A 25,529-nucleotide genomic window follows, 5' to 3' on the forward strand; every position below is an offset into this window, starting at 1 on the left:
TTCTTCTCAGTCTCCTTCATAGGATCCTCAATCAATCCAAACTTAGCTATCACTCAAGGTTTCATCATGAACTCTAATTTTCTATACTATACTACAGATTTTCACAATTAAGCAACACTATGGTAAGGGAAAAAAAAGAAATTATGTACTTAGAGGCAAAGATATCTGGATTCAAATCTAATTTCTACTATAAGATTGACTCTATGGAGGGTAAATTATTTAATCTCTCACCCTGTTTTCCCATCTGTATGATGAATATGATAATAGCACATACCTCACAGGGCTGATATGAGAATCAAATGAGATAAAATTTGAACTGTGTGCAGTCTTTGACACTATTGATCACTCGCTCCTCCTGGATACTCTCTTTTCTTTTCATCAGGTGAAGAAGTATAGATGATTTAATTAGGATCTTTAAGCAAATTATTCTCAAATCTACCCATGTTGCTCTGACTCTTCCTCTTCTCCTTGTAACCTCTTTGGTTTTTCTCAAGTTAAAATTAATATTCCATCTTTTATAGGGAGGCTTTCCAACTCCATTTAATTCTAATATATTTTCTCTTTGTTATTTCTTATTTATCTTTCCCATCCTCTTCCCTTCAATATCACATATTTCACTGCCTTTCAGACATATTAAATTGGTTGTCCAGTTGACAATTTCGAAACAAGTAAAAAAATAGAATTAATTATCTTTTCCTTTAAACTCTTCTCCAAAGCTATTCCCTTTCCTTTATCACACAACCAAGAAATGTATCTTCTTTTATCACTGTTTCTTATCTTGTAATCCTTACATTCAAGCTTTTGCCAAGATCTATCAGTATTATCCAGGCAACATTTGTTATATATGCCCTCTTATCTCCAGATATCACTAGAGTGTAGGTTCTCATTCCCTAATGCCTGGATTTCTACAATAGGTGCTGGTGGGTTTGGCTGACTCAAGAATTTTCCATTTCAATTCATCCTTATTCACTCACCTACACAGTCCTAACTGTGTCATTCAATCTCTAAAATTCCAGTGACTCCCTTTTGCTTTGGGGATGATATGTTTAAAAGTTTTTCTTTTTGGTATTCAAAGATCTACATAATTTAGATCCTTTCTCATTTTCCAGTCTATTCATACCTTATATCCCAACAGAAACTCATTGATCTGGTGACATTGGACTCCTGTTGTAAAAACAAAACATTCCATCTCTCAATTTTGAGTATTTTATCTGGTTCTCAAACATCAAGAATGATTTTTTCATGACCTTCCTGGCTTCCTTTAAGTCAAAATTAAAATCTTATCTTCTATAAGTGTTCTTTTCAACTCCTCTTAATTTTAACGTATTTCTTTCTTTTTTGTTTCATATTTATTGATAGATTATTTTGTATATATTTGTTTTCAAGTGAGGGGAAAAACTTGCTTTGGCATGTTTAGGACAATATAAAACAATTTTTTCTCAATCTGGTATCAGCAAGTGACTTTTCTTGAATTGATTTTTTTTTCATTTTGTTTTTAAAATATATAGGGATTTGGGACAAAATGTCAAAGTTTTGGGAATACTAAAAACTATTTATAGAGACATAAAATTTCAGAATGACAAAGACCTAAAGATTAACAAATCTAACCCTATCATTTTATGGAGAAACTTAGAGGTTATTTTATTTTATAGGTGAAGAAATGGTTGACCACAGATACTATGTGATTTAATAAAACCCATAAATATAATAGCAGAGAAGACTAAGATATACATACCATGACTCTTTATACAATGTTCTTTCTACCAGATTATACACCAATAAGTTTAGAAAAATTAACTTTTGTCATTTTATGAGATGAGGATTGATGATTAGACATCAGGAAGAACAAGATAATACATTTTGCCTTACAGAAATATTTGTTTTATGGCAGCATCACTTAAACTTTTTAATACCCTGTTTTCTGAATAATAAAATAATGGTAATACTATGTCTTAAAATAATAATACTATGTACAGCACTTATTTCAAAGGGGCTTTTCTGAGGATCAAATGAAATGTCAGTGAAGTGATTTACAGTTTTACAACTCTGCATAAAAATTAAATTCAGAGGGATTATACTTTAATAAAATAAATAAAGACATTAGAATAAAATGAAAAGGGTCTAAATTCCACTTACCTCATTTGTGTGAAATTGAAAAAAAATAAATTAACTTCTCATGACCTCAGTTTATTCTTCTGTGAAATAGACTAAATCTCCACTGAGGTCCTTTTCACTTCTAAATCTATGCTCACATACCCATGAAAGGTGATGATACAAAAGAATTTGGGAGATAGATTGTTAATTCTAAAATAATTTTATTTACTTATTTTTGTCAATGGAGTTATCTAGCTTGTTGACTTGAGGAAATACCCTAGGTATGAAGTGATTTATTTGTACTCTAGCAAAGCATTTGAAATAGGCTCTCATTATAACTCTTTGGATAAGGTGAGAAGAAACTGTGTTGACTGAATATATAATAAAGTAGGGTCATTGTTAAATGACAGATCCAGAGATCATTGACTGATAATTGCTGCCAACCTGGAGGGAAATTTTCAGCAGTATCTTTCAGGAGTCTTTATCTCTTTTCACTTCTCTCTCTTTCTTTCATTCTCTCTTTCTCTGTGTGTCATATATATATATGTATACACGTGCATACACACACATACATACAAGGGAGTATATGAACACACATGTCTAGAATTATACATATAAGCATATTTTGCTTTTATGTCTATAAACACATGTGTGCATACAATTTACACATATGTGTATTATTCATGTAAGTATAAATCATACATATATGTGTGTATATCCACATATCTCTTGTCTAAATTGCAATAGTTCTCTTAGAGGAGGTTTCTTGGGGAGCTTCTGGAGGCAGCCTTAGTTTCAGTTCAGTTCATTAATCTCTAAAATGCAGCCAGAAGTTAAAATCCAGATCCTTTATTGTGTCCTTCAAAATCTTGAATCTTTTCTTCAGCGCGGTTAGCTTTCTTAGAGGCCTGTCTCTCTCCTTGGTTCCCTGAGAGCTCTTGTCGGAATGACTCCAGCCAGCACAAAAGCTGAAGTGGGAATGGATCTTGACTCTGAATCTCCTCCCATAGAGTGGGCTTGTGGGTATGCTTGTGAATCTCCCAGAAGTCAATCCTAGTTGTGAATCTCCCTACTTGTGAATCTCCCTACTGAATCCTGACTCTCAATCTTTCCTCAGAGAGTGGGCTTGTCTTTTTATATGCTATCTAAAGGTATGAAGTCTAATGTGTGAACCAATGAGCAAACTTCTTTAAAGGTATGAACTAAGTACATAAGTACCTTGTAAGAATCCTAACACTATCATATATAGATATAGATATAGATATAGATATAGATATAGATATAGATATAGATATAGATATAGATATAGATATAGATATAGATATATAATACACACACATACACACACACACACACACACACACACACACACATGATATATCAACAAAGACAAAGGTGCTGTGTTTAACTAAATATATTTAGCTGTTATTTTAACTCTGACATTTTAACTTTCTGTCCCCAATACTGGAACTAGCTTCCTCCTTATTTCTACATTATGGTTTTCATGGTTTCTTTCAAGTATTAGTTAACTTCCATGTTCTGCAAGGCTTTTATCTATCTATATATCCATTCATTCCTTTTTTTCTTTTTTTATTGTTTCATTGATTGATTCATTCATACCTTTATTTATTTGTTTGTTTGCTTTATTTATTTAGTCTTAGTGCCTTCCCTCTGAAATTATCTACAATTATCTTATCTACAATTTCTTTGTATATAATTGTTTACATAATCTCTTTCTTCAAACTTTCAAATGTCTGTCCGGTTCCTTGACAAGGCCCAGGGTGTATGCGCATGCTTGTGTGTGTGTGTGTGTGTGTGTGTGTGTGTGTGTGTGTGTGTGTGTGTGTGTGTGTGTTCTAGAGGGCTGAAATTGCCTTTTTTTATATCCATACAATTTAGTACAGAATAGATCCTTAACAACCACTTGCTATTTTTGTTGTTGTTGATTTGAAACCACCACATTTTTTAAAATAATTTTTTAAGCACTATGTATACTTGACTTTAAGAGTCTGGAGAAAAATAAGACTAATACTATAAGAATTTTGTTAATAGTGGAAGTAATAAATTTATAGAAAAACTATATTAATTTAGAACATAAATTCCAGATGAGTAGTGTGAGAGTGTCTAGACAATTCTGTATATTATAAAATGGGGAATCCAGGGAAGATATCTTGGAAGAGATGGCATCAAAAGATTTGGCAAGATTTCAGTAAGCAGAGAGAAGATAAAATTGAAAAGAAACTCAGAGGAATAACTAATATATTAAGGGACAAAAACATCAGCTATAAATTTCTTAAAAGACTGAATTGATGAACAAAATCTAACAAGATATAATTAATTAGAAATAAATGTGAATTATTACATTTTTTCTTAAATCACCTGACTATTATAACATAAGGAAATCAGGGCTATTATAAATAGTAAGTTACATGAAGGAGACTTAGGGACTGTGTTTAAAAAAAAAAGTTTAAAAAAAAAGTCAATGATTTGACTGATAAAAAAAAAAAGTTAATGAATGTGATTACAAACCAAATTATATTTTAAAAAGTTGTGATTAAGGGAGTAATAGTCTCACTGCATATATATTAGACCCTGTATGAAGTCTTATATTCCTTTTAGGTTGGCATATTGTATTAATGAGGACAACTAGTATTTATATAGCATTGTCAATTTGAAATTCACTTTATAAATATCTCATTTAATTCATTTGATCCTCATAACCATCCTTAAAATTAGGGGCTATTATGATGCTAATTTTGCAAATAAGGAAGCTGAGGAAAAGATAAAATAAGTAGTCCAAGTCAAGCAGTCTATCCATTTAGATATCTTTTTGCTTTATAAGACTGTCAAACTATAATTTATTAAAAGTTGGGAAACCAGGATAATGAAAAACCTTAAAAATATGCAAAATTATTGCTTTTTTTAGGGAAGAAAAATATCACAAATCTGAAGAATTATTTTTATGTGAAAAGTCAATAGAACTATAGTTTCAGAGTATAACTGTAACTAGATCACAGTTGGGAAGTTGGAAGCACATAGAATTCATAAGAAGAAATTATTAACAATGGACTGTATCTAAATGTAAAGGATTTCATGTAACAGTAAAGTTTGTCACCAGATTTTGCAATTGTCAATGCTGAAAAATTACCTATGCATATATCTTGTAAATAAAGAGCTATAATAAAAAAAAATACTAATATGACTAAATTTTTTATGTATTGTCAGACAATATTTCCATATCAAATGTCTTTTCTTAATTGTGTTTCTATACCACAAGGGGAGAAAAAACTGTGCTGTAAAGACTAAAAAATATTTTTAAAATGTATTAAAAATTTTTGATAGAGAAAAAAAAAGTTTATCACTAGAAAAATTCAAGTTGATACTCATTTGTCAAGGAAACAGTAGATAAGATTTCTAAATTGGCTTCTAAAGATTTCATTTAGCTTAAAGATTCTACAATTTTGGTAAGCTCAAACAATTTAAAATTAGCTTGATGGTAACTCTTGAGTTAACAAGTATTCTGGCCTTATTCCTCTCTATACTCTAGACTTCTATTATACCACAGTTGTTCATGCTGACTCTAGTCCATCACACATGGGAAGTATACTTTGTCCTTAAGTCCTCTACCTTAGATTAGATGTCTCCTCTAAAAACTTCCATTTAAGGTGAGTCCAAGACCAGCTAAGTCTTATTCATCTCTAGCGTATATTCCTTGACATGGTGCTGACTTGGTATCCACTTACACCTTTTCTACTTTCTTTTATATGTTGTCTTTTCACATGAGCACATAAACTCCTTGAAGGTCTGCCTTTCCTTATAATTATAATTGTATTTCCAGAACTTAGCACAATAGTTGACATTGAGAAAATGATTAATAAATGCTAAATGACTGAGTATTTGATTCCCCTACTCTATTTTACCCCTTTCTTTCCTATCAGTCTAATTATTTAATATATTGAATAGATATTCAACCATACCACGTGAATATCTTGCACTAACCATTTTATGATGGTACAAGAGAGAATATATATTTTTGAGCAAAGCAAATGTCAGCAAATTCTCTTAATGCCCAGGTCATTAAAAACAAACATTAAAAAATACAATAGTGAAAGTTGTACTCACATTGGCACACATACAAAGAGAAAATAATCTAATGTAGAAATAAAAACAATTTGTAAGATATAAAGCGTATCTAAATTCATTCTATGAATATGTATATCATCCACAGATATATATATATATATATATATATATATATATATATATATATATATATATACATATATATGTGTGTGTGTGTATATATGTTCAGACACACATACATGCAAATATATGTGAATGTGGGATTGCATATTTGCATATATAGAATTGTTTTGTGGTGTGTTATGCAAATTCATGCTTCATGTCACATCATGTTATATTCGTATCATAACAATATATTATGCCATGTTAATTATATTGTATTCTATATCATATATTTTGTTATATTGTAAAGTGTTGTGTAATATTTCAATTTAGGAATACCTGAGTTAAAAAAAAATACTTCCCCAGACATTTACAACACAAACAGTTATGTGTCAATTTACTTGACATCTTAGCCTCAGTTTCTTAATCTGTAAAATGAGGATAATAATAACATTTACCTCACAGGGTCATTGTAAGATTCAAATCAAATAACATTTTAAGTATGCTGTAAATACTTTATATCTCTTTATGGAAACTAATTATTTCAAATATTATATTTCTGAAAATAATAAATGCTTAGAACATAATAATTCCAAAAAGAAATTTAAGGTAACATTTTATTATAGAGAAGATCCAAATTAATATGTGTGGAGTAATATTTGTAACATAGTTTGCATATATTGAAATACTATGTATTAGACTGTTATTTTTATTAATTTATAATTATTCAGAGAACAATAACATATACTTTAATATATCTTAAAGAGCTTGATTACAACCCATATGCTTACTCACACTTTGTAATTGTTGTCCATTTTCTACCACAAATCTATTTTTTAAAGAATTACAAATAGTATTCAGTAATTTTCTTATAATATTATATACAAATATAATACAATACAATAATGAAAGATGCACTTACATTAGCATACATACACAGAGAAGATATTCTAAAGTGGGAATAAAACTATTTGTAAGAAAATAATTTTATAATATACAATTAAAAATAATATTCCAAAATTCATGCAATTTTCTATGTTTAGCTGTTTCTCAACATATTGTTGTCTTTCAGTTTCCATCCTTGGAATATTATGGAAAGAGCAGCTATAAATATGTTTATATAAATAAAATATTGTATATTTCTTTAATCACTTAGGGAAATATCCCTTATATTAGTGATTTTGGGGGCATAGTCACAAATGCTTTTCACCATCATTGAGTTATAGTTTATTTCCTTACAACTCCTACAATATTTGTCATTGTCCATTTTTTCTCATTATAGCTAATATCACAAGTAGAGGGTTTTTCCTTTCAATTACAAATTAATAAGTATAAATTATGAAATTCCTTCACAAAGATAAGGTCTTGAATAGTAGTTTTTGTTATAGCTTTTATCAGATGAGAAAAAATTTTTTTTCTCAAGTAGTCAATAACTTCTTTACAACCAATACTGTTGCAAACTTGCCTGGATTCCTAAAAGATTTAGTGATCAGCCATAGATGATATTGTTAATCTATGTTCAATTTTGAATACAAATAATTATACTAGTAGGAGTGTTTTGTTTTGTTTTTTATTCACTGGGTCTTGTGTGGAAGCCAAACTCCAATTCACTTGCATGTCATGACATTACCACCATGAACTCATGGTACTTTTGTAGAACAAAGGACAAACAGCAACAATAACAACAATGCACTTATAGTCAATGTTTTATTGAACAATATCATCTCCTGTTGTGCTATATTCCAAGGAAGCTTGTATATATATTTTTTCCACTCAAGAGTTGAAAACAGCTAGTGCTGAAAGAGTCTGAGGGCTGATTTATTTATTTTCTGAAACTGATATTTTTTTCCCTTTTCTTCTCTTTCTGTCTCTTTCTCTCTCTCTCTCTCTCTCTCTCTCTCTCTCTCTCTCTCTCTCTCTCTCTCTCAAAATTTGCCCATTTTGTTGGGCAAATGTTGATTTGCCAATTTTGTTGGGCAAATGTTAATATGCCCAACAGCACCAAATGCATCACTTAAAGTTATATTTATAAAAGAGAAAACAGGAATAAAATGTATTTCTGAAAGAAGATAAGGTTCTACAAAGAAAATATTTCATTATCTAGCAATAAAGATAATATAATAAATTATTCTTTGTAGAAAAATAAATTCAAATTCAGAATATAATAAAGACTAGATTATAATAAATTAAAAATAGAAATATATAAATATTTACTTTAATTGATGAGAAAATGTTCTAAGTTAGAGGAAAAAGTAATTTTTTAAACCCATATAGATGATCCAATTAGATTTTTATTTCCTCTCAAATTGTTTAGTACTTAAAGTCATCTATGTATTGAACCACTACTAACAATGGAGTTTTGTTCTCAATCACTTTGCTCTCCTTCTCACATTCTTTCCTCTACAATTTTCCCTTTATAGAAATTTCACCTTGTGTACACCATTTCATCACCATTCGAAGTCACAAGAAAATTGCTATCAGAACTGCTTCAGTATCTCTCTCTCTCTCTCTCTCTCTCTCTCTCTCTCTCTCTCTCTCTCTCTCTTCTCTCTCTCTTTCCCCTCTCTAATTCTTTCTACTCATCCTCTATCTCTAGCTCTTTCTCTTTTCTTTTCCTTCTTCTGATATGAGTCATGTCAAATAAGTCATGTCTACTAAGAACAGATTTTCATATTGAAACATTCAGAAATACTACTAATGAATGCTATAGCTTTCCATTATTGATTAATAGACTCAATTCTTCATCTTTTGGTAATATGCATATTTGTCCCCATTTGTATTAGAAGGAAAGGATGGCATAGGAGACAAGAGTTTATGGAAAGATTTGAATAATTCAAATTTGTACTTACTGTTGTCCAACTGACCTGCTGACCTAGATCTGTGAAATATAAAGTAACAATGGAAGAAGCTGCAATACTTTGAATGTTAACATAATCCTTCAGAAAGGGCCCACCTATTAAAGAGAAGAAAAATAATAAGGATATAAATCAATTAAACATAATAAAATGTCTAAAAGAAGCAGCCTGGCATAGTGGATAACAAGGCAGCTTTAGAGTCAAGAAGACAAGAGTCCCCAAATTTCCATTGACAATGTGTGACTCTGTATCCCTTGAAAAAAGTCATTAAACTTCAGTTTCCATTTATTTTCTAAAACAAAAGATTGAAGAACAAGTGAGTATAGCTATCAGAAAAGAAGATTTCCTCCTTGGGAGTTCCTTTTTTATTTCTTTTCTTTTCTTTTTTCTTTTTTTTTCTTTTTAAAAAAATCTCCAATTTCACTGAAGTACTGATAAATATTTTACCTCTACCAACATGTGATCAGTTACAATTTCTTTTTACCAAGGAAAGTACAGGTCCTATGCAAAAATATGCATACATAAACACACAAAAACATGTGTCTCTCTCTTCATGTGTATGTATGTATACAAATACATACATGTATATATTCATGTAAGAATGACATTTTTATGATTGAGAGTATAAAATAAAGCTGCAAAGTCTTGACTTCTGACATGCTTTTAAAATGATAATATGCTTTTTAAAAAACACAAAAATTTGCTGCGTTTTGAATCAGAAGACTTAAGTGCAAAAGCAGTCCTTACTATTTACTTCTTTTGAGATATTAGGAAAAGCAATTATGATCCTATGGAATACACACATATACATATATATGCATATGCACATTTAGATTATGCACATATGTACACAAATCTATGTGTATGTACATATGAGTATATGTATGCATATGAATATATATGTGTGTTAATCTATAAAATAAGGAGACTAGATTAAATGTACTTCAATGTCCCTTTGAATTCTAAATCTATGTGTTTTGTTTTGTTTGTTTTTCTACTGTAATGTTATAATTCACATGTTGATTATTATTTATGAATTTTCTTCATCAATTCTCCAATTCATAAGTAGCTTACTCCTGCAAGGCAATTTTGGAATTTTCACTTCCTATGACTTAGGTTTATCATATAATATGATTAAAAAGTGGAAATGCATTTTGACATTAATTTCTGGCTCTAATAGTAGTCTTCATATAAGGAAGATTAGACAAGGATTCCACAAACTTTCAAGATGCTTGTCAGCATAAAAACTGCTTTGCTTCTACGTGGCAAAGTAAATATTAAAAAAAAAAAAAGTCTACATTGACTTTTTTTTTTTTTTTTTGGCTGAGGCAATTGAGGTTATGTGACTTGCTTAGGGTCACAGTTAGGACATGTTAAATGTCTGAGACCAGATTTGAACTTAGGTCCTCCTGACTAGTCATCAGGGCTGGTGCTCTATCCATTGCACTACCTATCTACATTGATTCTTTAATGCATTCCTGAACTCATCATTATGAATACAACTTTTAATTTTCCCTAAACTTATAAGTTCCTTGTTAACTCTTGGATCACACACTCTACAATTTGCCAACATTGGCCTTCTTACAGTTCTCCCCAGTTCCTGGCTCTGCCTGTGTCTTTATAGTGGCTGTTACCTAAACCTGGAATTCTCTCCTTCACCCTTCCTGCTCTTGCCTATTGTCTTCTGTAACTTCTTTCAAGACATATATCAAATTCAACTTGATAAAGATGGATTTTCACAGTACGGTAGCTATTGATGCCTTGCCCACTGAGATTACCTTTAATCTAATTGTATGTTTTAGTTGCATCTAATTATTTTCATATTTCCCCTCCATTGTACTGTAAACTTCTTGAGTAGATGTAGAGGGATTTTATATGCTTGCTTTCTATTTTGTTTGTGGAAATCTAATATCTAGTATTTAGCAAAGTGCATGATATTTAGTAAGCACATAATTCTTGTTAACTGACTGATATGATAAATCTCTTCTAGTCACTCCATAAATTATCTTAAAATAGTTTCCTCTAGGTTTTTTAATTATTTTAGAGTTTCAAATTTAAATTCAACTTAACTAAATATTTAAAATTCACTCTCCATTTAAGCATCCTTTCCTTAAGTCAGTCTAGGAGTAGGATAAGACAATTGTGATATAAATCAGATTATAGATACAATAAATGCAAACTATTTATTATTCTCCATTGGTGGAAAAGGATTCCATAGAGTGGATAAATCATAAGTCCAGAACCAAAACACCCCTTCTAATAAACAGGATTTCTTATATCTTTCATTTGTTAATCACTTCTAACATATATCTATTTTTTAGGATCAACTTTTATTTTGCTCAAATTATTTAATAATCCTTTTCCACCTCTTGGGTGAGCAAACTCATTGTAATTTTAGAAATTATTTGCAAATCACTTATCACTGAATTGGAATGACTTCCAGAGCTTTCTCACTGATTGTCCTGCTATATTAATATCTAGACCCTTATCTACATAGATAGATACACACACATATTATATATATATATATATATATATGTGTGTGTGTGTGTGTGTGTGTATATGTATGTATGTATATGTATATATATATATGTATATATATATATATATATATACACATCTATTTACATTTACACAAACACTTATACACATAGATAATACATATATATTCTTTATTTCTGAATCATATTGGACCTCAGAAATGGGACAAAAATGTGTCTTTTTATGAAAATGACAATAAGTAGACATTCATGAATGCAAATAGATGCTATTTAAAACTGCAAGACAGATAATGTTCTGTTGATAATTATAGGTTTGTGAAAAGACTTAGTGAAAAAAAGAAAAACCTGAAAAGAGTAGTGTATAGAATTTGAAGACAGTAATTTCATCAATTCATTTAGAAAATTCAAATGGGCCAAATAATCAGTGCATATTTTTAATACTTGCTTTTTTTTTTAATGTTTTAGTGAAATTTTTTTTCAATTCTTAGTGTAAAACTTTCTTTTAAGTCATCATTATTCACAATAATTTTGAGATCAGAAAATTGAAGATCTCAGACAAATATAGTTAAACTCCTTTTACAGATAAACAAGCAGTGATCCAGAGAACGTGATTTATGTAATGTCTTATCAAAGAATTGTTATAGAGATATAGAAATCTTGAAAACCTCTTGAGTGTAGTAGAATAGCAATGAGCTAAGCTCAAAGGCACACAGTAAGGACAAGTTGAAGACCTTTTCTTATAACTTATACTGAAAATGATCCCTTGGTTGTGGCAGCTCTCCTAAGTACTTCCATGGAAAATCTGTATTGTAATGAAGGATATAATGAAGTATAGCTACTCATACTTATATACATATGATAGATAAGTTATCAACACAAATTGCCCTACTGTGGTATAAGGCTAAGTGGATATATGACTTGAGTAGTGTTATTTAAACAGTATGACTGAAGAAGTAAACTGACAAAATGATTCTTTTTTTTTTCCATTTATATTTTTTCGTTTTTTTTTTTATTATTTTTTATAATTATAACATTTTCTTTGGCAGTACATATGCATAGGTAATTTTTTTTTTACAACATTATCCCTTGTACTTCCTTCTGTTCTGAGTTTTTCCCCTCATTCCTTCAACCCCCTACCCTGGATAGCAGGCATTCCTATACATATTAAATGTCTTATAGTATATCTTAAGTACAATATATATGTGCAGAACTGAATTTTGTTGTTGTTGTTGCAAAGGAAGGATTGTATTCACAAGGTAAAAATAATCTGGGAAGAGAAACAAAACAAAACAAAAGAAAACAAAAGAAAACAACAACAACAACAAAAAAAAAAAAACAATGCTCACACTTTACACTCATTTCCCAGTGTTCCTTTTCTGGATGTAGCTGATTCTGTCCATCATTGATCAACTGGAATTCGATTAGCTCTTTTCTATCATACAGTATCATTGTTGAAGTGTATAATGATCTCCTAGTTCTGCTCGTTTCACTCAGCATCAGTTGATGTAAGTCTCTCCAAGCCTCTCTGTATTCTTCCTGTTGGTCATTTTTTACAGAACAATAATATTCCATAACATTCATATACCATAATTTACCCAACCATTCTCCAATTGATGGACATCCATTCATTTTCCAGCTTCTAGCCACGAAGAAAAGGGCTGCCACAATCATTTTGGCACATACAGGTCCCTTTCCCTTCTTTAGTATTTCCTTGAGATATAAGCCCAGTAGTAGTATGGCTGGGTCAAAGGGTATGCACATTTTGATAACTTTTTGGGCATAATTCCAGATTGCTGTCCAGAATGGTTGGATTCTTTCACAACTCCACCAACAATGCATCGGTGTCCCAGTTTTCCCACAGCCCCTCCAACAGTCATTGTTATTTGTTCCTGTCATCTTTGCCAATCTGACAGGTGTGTAATGATATCTCAGAGTTGTCTTAATTTGCATTTCTCTGATCAATAGTGATTTGGAACACTCTTTCATGTGAGTGGTGATAGTTTTAATTTCATCATCTGAAAATTGTCTGTTCATATCCTTTGACCATTTATCAATTGGAGAATGGCTTGATTTCTTATACATTAAAGTCAATTCTCTGTATATTTTGGAGATGAGGCCTTTTTCAGAACCTTTAACTGTAAAAATGTTTTCCCAATTTGTTACTTCCCTTCTAATCTTGTTTGCATTAGTTTAGTTTGTGCAGAAACTTTTTTAATTTGGTGTAATCAAAATGTTCTATTTTGTGATCAATAATGGTCTCTAGTTCTCCCTTGGACACAAACTCCTTCCTCCTCCACAAGTCTGAGAGGTAAACCATCCCATGTTCCTCCAATTTATTTATTATTTCGTTCTTTATGCCTAAATCTTGGACCCATTTTGATCTAATCTTAGTATGTGTTGTTAAATGTGGGTCCATGCCTAGTTTCTGCCATACTAATTTCCAGTTTTCCCAGCAGTTTTTGTCAAATAATGAATTCTTATCCCACAATTTGGGATCTTTGGGTTTGTCAAATACTAGATTGCTATTTTTATTCACTATCTTGCCCTGTGAACCTAACCTATGCCACTGATCAACTAGTCTATTTCTTAGCCAATACCAAATGGTTTTGGTGACTGTTGCTTTATAATACAGTTCTAGATCAGGTACAGCTAGACCACCTTTACTTATTATTTTTTTTTTTCATTACTTCCCTTGAAATTCTAGACCTTTTGTTGTTCCATATGAATTCTGTTGTTATTTTTTCTAGGTCATTAAAATAGTTCCTTGGGAGTCTGATTGGTATAGCACTAAATAAATAGATTAGTTAGGGAGTATTGTCATCTTAATTATATTCGCTCGGCCTATCCAAGAGCACTGAATGTCTTTCCAATTATTTAAATCTGACTTTATTTTAGTGGCAAGTGTTGACAAAATGATTCTTAATTCCTGTCAGAGCTTTACTGTTTGTTTGTTTATTTATTTTAAAGTAATGTGATTGTTGGAAAGTTGACCATGTAAGAAAATTCAATTTGCTCACCATTTATGAAGCTTCTTTAAAATAGTTGTCTTCAATTATATTCTCCTAATTAACTTCAGTCTCAACTTCATCTATTAAATAGGATATCTGCCTTGATTATCAGAACATTTTGGATTGTTATAAGCATAAAGTGAGATTGGAGATATGCTATAGTCTGAAAATATTTTTTTATAATAAAATTATTTGAGCTTTATATTTTTATTTATACTAACAAATGTTGATAGAACCTGTTATGTATAATGATAAACTCCACTTTTGAAGGACAGCTTGAAATCTTGAGAGATTTAAACTTTTTTCACTAGATTAAATGTTATTAATAAATAAATATTACTAAAACATGTTTTTAATTAGAAAGCTTCTCATCTGGCCTTCTCTGTTTTGGGGTAAAAAACAAAGCAGAGTAGTTTAATAACAAAAGGAACAAGACTAATGACCATAACCTTAAGATGTTAGTCAAGGTAATAGAAAATTATTGATCCACAATGATGGACAGAATCAGCTACATTCAGAAAAGGAACACTGGGAAATGAGTGTAAACTGTGAGCATTTTTTTGTTTGTTGTTTGTTTTTCTTCCCAGATTATTTTTACCTTCTGAATACAATTTTTCCTTTGCAACTACAACAACAAAATTCGGTTCTGCACATATATATTGTACCAAGCACATACTATAAGATATTTAACATGTATGGGAATGCTAGGGAAGGGGGTGGAGGGAAGGAGGGGAAAAATTCGGAACAGAAGGGAGTACAAGGGATAATGTTGTAAAAAAATTATCTATGCATATGTACTGTCAAAAAATGTTATAATTATAAAATTAATAAAAATAAACAATATATAGAATTATTTTTTTTAATTTAAAAAAAAATAGAAAAGAAAAAATAAATAAAAAAAGAAAAGAAAAATTACCCATACATAGATTTTGTCAATAAAACGGTATAATAAAAAATAAATTAATAAAAAAAATTATTGATCCATACTTACCATGTTCCAGTTGAAGGCCAATACGGGAAGGGTACCACTGGGGACCTATTTAATATAAAACAAAATTAGCTTTTTTGCAAGTTAGAAATAACATGTGTTGTATTCTATGATTTCAGCTATATATATAGAATCAACCCCAAAATAGATCAACTTTGCTCATATTTATACTTCTCGTGTAACATTTTAAAAAATGTTTTTTCTTGAAAACACTTTATTCCATAAATGTTAGCTATCATCATCATTATTATTTCATTTTCTACTATCATTTCCTGCCTGTCTTTATATTTTAATACATTTTACTAATGCCTTTTTATTACACTAATATCCAAATCTATCATTTCTATCTACTAATTCAATAAACCATCCTTTGCAAGAAACTCCCCCCCCCCCATTTCCTTCCTTTTTTCCCCTTTGTTTGCTTCTTTCCTTCCTTTTGTCTTTCTTTTTTTCTTTCTTTAAGTGAGGCAATTGGGGTTAAGTGATTTGCCTAAGATCACCCAGCTTGTAAGTGTTAAGTGTTTAAGGCCAGATTTAAACACAGATGCTCCTGAATTCAGGACCAATGCTCTAGTCACTGCACCATCTAACTGCCCCAGTTTTGTTCATCTGCAAAATGAAGATGTTTTAGTGAAGTCATCTTTACATCTCAATCTGTGATGCTTTGATCCTTTTTACTACCTGTGCAACACTGGGAAAAACATCTTCCTTTTCTAGGTCTCTATTTCCTCCTCCATAAAATAAAGGGGAGCTGACCGAACCAATATGATTTCTTATGTCCGTTCTAGGTCTAAATGTTTGGACCTATGAAATGTTTGCAAATGATATTAATTAGAGCAACATTTATATAACCCAGACTAGAACAGTTCTTTGGAGTATAGAAAGTAAAATTTATAGACTAAGTACACATAAAACTATTTGCCAATATAATGAACCATACTAATATTTTAAATCTCTATATCATTGTATAATTTATAATTATTTTATATTCATGATCATGTCTGATCTTTCAAATAACCCAATCATATGAGGTAGATAGGACAACCATTATTATTTTCATTTTGCAGATGAGAAAACAGTGAGTTTCATAAATAGGTCACCAAGTACTCTGTTTTTTACTTTTTCTACTATACCTCAAGGAATATTACCCTCCATTTGCTACTTAGCAGAATATCTTTGTGACATTGGGCCAATAAATTAACTTATCTTGGCTTAAGGTGTAAAGGGCTAGAATTGAGCAGATGCACTTAACAGAGATAATCTAGCATTTAAGGTTAATTACCAGTTGGACAATTCTCTATTAACATGCTTGGAGGATGACCCTTCTCAACTCTGTGCTGGCTTGATCTGTGGGTGTGGACAAAGAAGGGGAAGAGAGAGATCCCAGGGTGGAGTAGGAGAAACAGGATCATTCTTGGGGAGTGTAGAGAGAGGAAAGAGGTGTGTAGATTCCTAGATCTAATCCCCTGAGGGCGACCCGAAAGACCAAGAATAAACACTTTTGCTTATCCTGACTCTTGGCTGATTCTAAAATATCCAGGGTACTAACTTGCACACAACATTAAGGTTTTCTTTTTGTAAAATGAGAAGATTGAACTATTTTTGAGTTTTGTTTTCCACAATAAATGTTTGATACTAGCATCTTAAAAAATACTTCTGTTGTATTGTAAAAATTCAGTTAGACATTGTTGCTTCTAATTTTAAATAAGTAAAAATTAGAAGTATCAAAATGAAAAAAAATAAAGGTAAAAATAAAGTTTGGTTTTGAATAATTCTGTCTAAAATCAATTTATTCCTGAATCCTATGTACCCATATAAAGATGTTTAATATATACAGTTATGTCAAATTGTCCATGTGACCAGTATAAAATTAAGGACATCAAATTTTTAAGAAGAGAGTCTATTATGTGAAAACATACATATAACAAATACATAATAATTATGTTATGGGTGGAAATAAAAACAAATATTATTTCATAATAACAGAGATCATGACTCTTTTATGCATGAACATTTACTCACCAGGAAATAAAATGTCTGTCATTATTTGAATATGAAACAAAAGGGAAAATAAAGTTTGATTTCTCATGAATTCTAACAGTCAAGTTATGCTTATTACTGTGTATTTATGTATATATATATATATATATATGCACATATATGTATATAGAATAATGTATATACATGTATATAACATATACATGTATCAATGTATTTTACATATATACCTTTGCCTTTAAAAATTACACTTTATATATCCAACAGCTCTTTAAGAGAAGAGAAGAATCCTTTTTTAGGAAGGCTAAACAGAAATTAATACCACTCTGAAGTAAATAGATCAAGCCAAAGATCAGAGGACTCAGCACTCCGTTCTAACAATAATGCACCTAAAAATTAACAGCTCCAAATACCAGCAAGGGCATTTCATTTTATGTCTACTCAGTCAACATGTCCTAAGTTCTAAATGTACTCAGGGAATAGTGTTGGCTTGTGGCATCAAAATGATGCAGCCAGTTTCATATGGGGGAAAGAGTTTTTCATGGCCCATAGCAGTTCTTTGAAGAAGCTTCTGTCTTCTTGGCAAGGGAACAAATTCCAACAATTACTTTAGAAAGCAATGGAATAACACAGTGTGACTCCTTGGAGCTGAAAGCACATGTGTTCCATGAGGATTTTAAGAAGACTTTAAGAAGCAACTAGTGAAGTATTCCAGATGCTGGATCCTTTGAAATTGGACAACTGGTTGGGAACTTAAAAAAAAAAAAAAAAAAAAAAAAAAAAAAAAAAAAAAAAAAAAAATTCATGTTGTCCATGGAAGTGAAAATATCTGTTCTTTCTCCAAAATAAAGTCTGTGCTTCATGTTTGTGAATACCCTCATACAAAAACACAACATAAGTTTATTTTCTTTGTCACTTGAGGTTTCTATAACCTGATGATAACATTGAACTTTATTTGTATAACGTATTGTCTTTAATAAATAATGCTGGTATTGTATTGTTATTAAAATAGCAAATTAATGTCTTTTCAGGGACATTTCCTTTCTCTTTTATCAGAACATGTTTAAAAACCTTTGAAAATACATTTGAAAAAAATGCCTACAAAGATTGTTATATTACTATCATTTTGATATTTCCCATAAAATGTAACATATTCATCTTTACTACAGAAAAACGGATTAAAAATAAAAATCAGGTAAAATAAATTGTAAGGAGTATGGTTGTTTTGGATTCTTTATAAAGAAGCAATGCATTAATATATATATATATATATATATATATATATGTTTATATGTGTGTGTATAATACATATATATGTATATATATAATACACATATAAACATATATATATATATATACATATTAAAAGAAAGAAAGGATGTGCATACATGTCATATAAATAAGAGCTGAAAAGAAAATATGTTCAAGAGGTTTTTTAAAATTATTTTGCTTTGATTGCTACTGTAAACCCCATAAAGTTATAATTTGCTAGCAGGAGAGTTATGTCACGATAGAGAGAGGTTAATCTTCAGAATCAGGAAAACTTGAATTCCAATTATTTTCTTATATAATATTGATTTCATATCCATTAACCCACTTAATCTCCAAAGAACTCTCTAAAACTTAGCTATTTGCATTGATTGAGGGGGTTCTCATTGAAGTTTTTCCACTTACATAAATAAAGCCATAGGTTCAATTCCCCCCACCAAACGCATACATACATGAATACATGTATGTAAATACATATTGGTTGTGTGTTTGGGGGAGGTTGCAAAGGAAAGTGTGGTAGAGAGGAGATATTAAACTGACTACCAAAGCAAAGGTCTACAGAGCCATTGTGCTATACTCATTGTGTAAATATAAATAGACCAGTGCAGTGCTTCCAAACTGAATCACTTGCATCTGAATTGTCTTAGGAAGATTCTGAAGATCACCTAACAGAATAAGATGCCAGAAACTGAGGTCCTTTCTCAACTAAATTTCCAAGCGTTTAAATTCTACTGCAGAGAGCACAATTCCATTGAGCAGGTCACATTGTTTGAATGTCAAATATATGCTTGCCAAAAAGACTATATTATGGAACTCACAAAGAGCAAGTTTTCATGTGGTGGCCAGAAAAAGTGATAAAAGAACACTCTCGAGGTCTTTCTTAAGAAATTTAGAATTGATTGTATAATATGGCACACAACTAGCCAACATGATTTGCCCTTATCAGAGAATGTAGTGTCAAAATAGGAGCAAAGCAGAATTTAATTAACTCAGAAGAAACCAAGATGCACAGAATTAGGGGATATACCTGAAATATTCACATGAACTATTTGTACCTGACCTGTAGCAGCGCATTCCAACCTCATACTAGTCTGATCATCCACCCTAGGACACACTCTAACTTGACTAACATAGTGATGACATTTTAGTCCTTTTTGAAAATGAAGCACACAACTAAATAAACAGCCAATATGTAAATAGATAGTTAGATGTACCTGTATTTGTATAGATAGATAGAAAAATAGATAGATAGATAGATATAGATATAGATATAGATATAGATATAGATATGTAGATATTCATTTTTACACAAACACACACATGCATTTACATAGAGATATAGTGTTGACAAGGTTAAAACAGAAGAAATTTTCCAAACAATAAATGTGGTTATATTTATTTTGATATTTAAAATATCAATGTCTTTACTTTCTGTCATGCTGAAGTCAAGAAAATTTTTGAACTGAGCTAAAAAATCAATTTATGAAACATTTTAATGAATGAGAATTTAAAAGGTTTTTCAATTTTGATTTTGATTATTTTCATATTATTTGAAGTTAATTACTCTAAAAAGTCTCCTATGGAGACATTCAACTTATTGATTTAAAGGATTTGAGTAACTAAAATACTGATATTCCTTTATATTTAAGTAATCGTCATTGCTGAATACAATGCAAACAAAAAGAGGCAAGAGGGTACAATTGCTAAAATATTGACTAGAGTCAAAAAGATATTGGGTTCAAGTCCTTCTTTTGACATATTACTATGTGTCAGGCAAGTCATAATATGTCAGTGACTCAGTCTAATCTTTATAACTATGTAACAGTTTCTGAATTGATTCATAGAAAGAATTTTCACACTGAATGTACCTCTTTCTTTCTTCTACCTTCCCATCCTTCCCTCCATTTCTTTCTTCCTTCCCTTTCTTACTTTCTTCTTTTCTGCCTCTCTTTCTTTTTATCTCCCTCCTTTTCTTTCCAAAGGAGTTGTACCACCATAGTATTAATTTATATAAAATGTGGAGGGAATATATATATACACATACAGATATATTTCCAATCCCTCTCCTTTTTCCTCCTTCATTCTCTCCTATTTTGGTAACAGAGAACATTCACTTGATTAAGAGGACTTTAAATTGAAAGTTGAGTAAGAGAAAGAAGGAGAAAAGGAAGGAGATTGAAAAGTAATTATATAATGGTACTTATTATATATAATCTGTGAAGGACAAAATAACCAAAACAAATAAGACAAAGTTATGTGATCTCTCAGATGACTTCTAGCTCTTAAGCCTTGTGATCAACTATGATTGTAGAACAATTAAATTTCACACAGTTATACTATAATCTAATAGTTGTTCAGAGAAGGAAGAGAATAATATGATCTTGATTTATCATAGAAGACTTCACTTAGGAGATGGGTTTGGGCTAAAATGCATATGATTTGCAGAGTTCCAATGGGGAGCTCATGAGAAGACTGAATTTATACATTAAATAAATAAATAAAACAAACAAACAAACAAACAAACAAATAAATAAATAAATATGTGTGTGTATACACACACATATATGTGTATGTATATATATGTACACACATATGTATGTATGTATATGTATATATACATATACACATACATATATACATATATATGAATAACTATCAAGTGAAAATCCTCAGTCTCATCATTTCATTTCCATTTCATTTCATAAATTAATGCTTTCTCCCTCCCAGATGGAGGCTTGAAAAAAATATCTTTCCAGACAATGAACAATTTAAGAAGCAGATAAATTTGATGGCTGTTGTTTAGAACAATTAGTGGACTTTATTTCTATGAACAGCTAATTTTATTATAAGGAAAAATTTTACCTTTGACTATTTTTCTCTCCATGAATTGCTAATAACAAATAGGTTTAATAATTATGAGCAATGCCTGCTGTGATTTGAAAGGAACAATTTGAACAGGTAAATTACTATAATCAATCATCAGAATCATGTTTTTAAAAATCTTTGAACTGTATACTCTTCTAAGGTAAATGTTCAGAGTATAAGAATGTGACAACAAACTCCCATTACTTATGTAATTCTTGATGAAAAAAGTAACACAGGTTAATCTAACCAAGGAATTTTTACTTAATATCCAGACAAAAAAAAATGTAATTGGTTGCTAAGCAATTTCTGATTATGCAGCAAATGCAGCCATGTAGGTGAATTTAGTGTATTTTCTGAAAGCCACAAGGATTTTCTGAAATGAAAATTGTCAATGTCTTTACCAAAATTTGAACACTAAACAAAATTAGGTGTTTCTGACATGTTACTTGAAAGTATTAGAGATTTATGAATGTTATTTTTCTTGATTAGGATTGAACACCTAAAAATTGTCAAGGACAATCAAAAGGCATCAAAGAGGTACTAGTTCATATCAACATGAAAATCGAAATTTCTGTTGAAGTAAAAAGTAAATACTATTACTTTATTGGGTAAGCAATACTTTCAGAAGATGTCTGAGAGGATCAAAAGGTTATATTTACTGAAGATTCAAGTTGAGTAATTTATAAAACTTACTATCAAATCATGGTAATTATCATGGGATTGAATTAATTTTAAACTATAGTCTCAGACATTATGAAGGAAATGAAGATAAAGCACAATCATTTAGTAATCAAAAGGAAATAACTATATTTGCTTTAGTCTTTAATATGAGGTTTGTTAAGTAGCATAGACAAGCCAAATAATTCTCAAAAAGTATTTTTAAAGAATTAAAATCAGGGCAGCTAGGTGGCACAGTGGATAAGAGCACCAGCCCTGAAGTCAGGAGGACCTGAGTTCAAATCTGTCCTCAGATAGGTAACACTTCCTAGCTGTGTGACCCTGGGCAAGTCACTTAACCCCAATTGCCTTGGCAAAAAAAAAAAAAATCATGAAGATGTAACTGGGATAAATATAACTTTAGATTGGGGTGATGGGAAAAAAGCATTGCACTAGAAAGGCAAGAAATCCTGTGTCTATTACCAAAACTATCCTTATGATACCTTGTGTTCAAACTTAAACTCTTTCTTTGGGCTTAATTTTTTTCCTACATGTACTGAGAGGGAAGGCACTAGATCACATGATCTCTAAGATCCTTTCCAGTATGGAAAATTCCATTAATTTTATAGTAGTGTACTTACAGGATAGTGGGAAGGAAGTTTTATATATATATATACCAACTGCATTTAATTAACTAAAATTCAGGTTCTTCATTATGAAAAATAAAGTTGGACAGCTTTTATTATATTAACTTAAAAATGTTTTGTACAAACAAAACCAACAGAAACAAGATTACAAGAGAAATACAAAGTATAAAGATAGGAAATATTTCTGAAGAAGATCTCATTTTTCAAATATATAAGAAATTGGGTCAAATTTATAAGAATACAAGTCACTCCCTAATTAATAAATGATCAAAGAAAATGTAAAGACATTTTTAGATGATAAAATTAAAGCCAACTATAGCTACATGAAAAAAGTGCTCTAAATCAATGTTGATTAAAGAAATGCAAATTAAAATAACATCTCACACCTCTCAGATTGGCTAAGATGACAGGAAAAGATAATGATAAATGTTGGAGGGAATATGAGAAAATTGGGACACTAATGCATTGTTAGTGGAGATATAAAATGATCCAACCATTCTACAAAATAATCTGGAATTATGCCCAAAGGGTTATAAAAGTTTGCATACCCTTTGACCCAACAGTGTCATTACTGTGTCTGTATCCCAAGGAAATCTTAAAGTAGGGAAAAAGGCTCACATGTGCAAAAATGTTGGTAGCAGCTCTTTTTTACAGTAGCAAAGAATTAGAAAATGAGTAGGTGCCCATCAATTGGGGAATAGCTGAACAAGTTGTGGTATATGAAGGTAATTGAATATTATTGCTCTATAAAAAAGATGAACAAGCTGATTTTAGAAAGACCTAGAAAAATTATCTGAACCCCATGTTTATTGAAACAAGACAATAACAACAAGATTGTACAATAATCAACTATGAAAGATTTGGTTCTTTTCAGTACTTCAGTGATCCAAAGCAATTGCAATAGACTTTGGAAAGCAAATACTATCTGCATTCAGAAAAAAAAAAAAATTAAGGAGACTGAATGTAAATCAGTACAGACTATGTTCACTTTTTCTGTTTTTTTTTTTTTAATCTCTTCCTTGTTTTTTCTCTTTGGTTTCTTTATTCTCTCCCAGCACGAGTCATAAAGCAATGCATTTTAAAAATAAATGTTTGTCACCAGTGACATGAGAAAAAAACACTGAGTTGTTATATTTTCTAAATTTCACTTCTGATCTGGGTAGATGTTTCTCCCTCCTTCAACTACAGGAACATTAAAATATGTTACCATCAAAAGGTTTACTTTTTCAAACATTGAGAAAAATAAATTTAAATTTAGATCAAGGTAGTCTTAACTTGGCTTATTTTCTGATGAGTTCATACATCCCACTTGATACATTCTTTTCCCCTGCTGGCACTTTTAGAAGGAAACATGTTATCTCATGGGATGCTCATCAGACAGTTTCTGCTGAGCCTGAAAGCACACAATCATCACATTCTAAGTCCTTAGAAATACAACCTATGCCCAAATCCTGGGGCAGCTGAGCTGCACAGTCATAGATGCACAAGACCTCCCTATGAAAACACACATTACACAGAACCAAAGGTGAAGTAGAAAGAAAAATATCCATGAAGTACAAAGAAATACCAAATAAACAAACAAACAAACAAACAAACAAAAAACAAAATAAAACAAACAAACAAAAAAAAACCTTTTGCTTCTTTGCAACAAGGGTTTAATTTTATTCCTTTCCTTTTTGTCCTTGCACTTATCTTTCCTTGCCCTTCTCTTTCCTGTGTTTATAATAGTATTAGAGCCATCATTAATATATCAATAAAAATGACATTGTTGACATTGTTTTTGTCTGGGTAATACCCTGGAAATACATTGCACCAACATGAGTAGAAGCACTGGCACAAAGAGCCTCTTCTCTTCCACCTTGATATCCTGGATGTAATGTTTTTTTCTGATGAGCTGGCACCAGTTAAACTAATTCTTTAGAATTATAGTCTATCTGTAGCATCTTGGAATATGTGGGTATAGTACCTGACAATTATCTGATTGTAGACACTAAATACCACTGTTGGTGCTACTAGATGATCCTTCTCAATCTTAACTTCCTGTCTTTTTATATATGTAGAAATGTCACATAGACAGTTGGAGTTTCAGACCTAAAACTATGTCTAAACTAATAATTTCTATTAAAGATTCATTGGTTGCATCTGAAAGGAGTTGTGCCTGAAAACATGGATGGAGTATGGAGCGAAGAAAAAAAGAACCCATCAGAGCTTTAAGGAAGATCTGTATTAAGAATTCAGGTAGAGAATAAGTTAATGGTCAACAACTCATTTCTTTATCCATGACTTCTACTCCAAATATTTTCTTCTTCTACTTACCCCTAACAATTAAAAAAATAATAATCATTATTAGATTAGATGACTCAGTATTGACTTAAGAATACTTGGTCTGAGCTTCTTCATCTTCCTTATTTCATTTATCACCATTATTACATTATCTTGCCTCCTTTCCACTTATCACATAA

The 25,529-nt window shown here is 30.7% G+C and overlaps 1 protein-coding gene across 1 annotated transcript in view; it reads right to left on the minus strand.

Moving 5' to 3' along the window:
- Positions 1-25,529, minus strand: part of TECRL (trans-2,3-enoyl-CoA reductase like) — a 164,673-nt gene that overhangs the window by 55,194 nt on the left and 83,950 nt on the right. Inside the window, exons 3-4 of the mRNA XM_074276759.1 lie at positions 15,635-15,679; positions 9,129-9,232 (exon numbers count right to left, since the gene is read on the minus strand). Coding sequence (XP_074132860.1) covers positions 9,129-9,232; positions 15,635-15,679 — 149 coding nt within the window. The remainder of the gene's footprint in view (positions 1-9,128; positions 9,233-15,634; positions 15,680-25,529) is intronic.

Source organism: Sminthopsis crassicaudata, chromosome 6 (genome assembly GCF_048593235.1).
Source record: "Sminthopsis crassicaudata isolate SCR6 chromosome 6, ASM4859323v1, whole genome shotgun sequence".
NCBI lineage: Eukaryota > Metazoa > Chordata > Mammalia > Dasyuromorphia > Dasyuridae > Sminthopsis > Sminthopsis crassicaudata.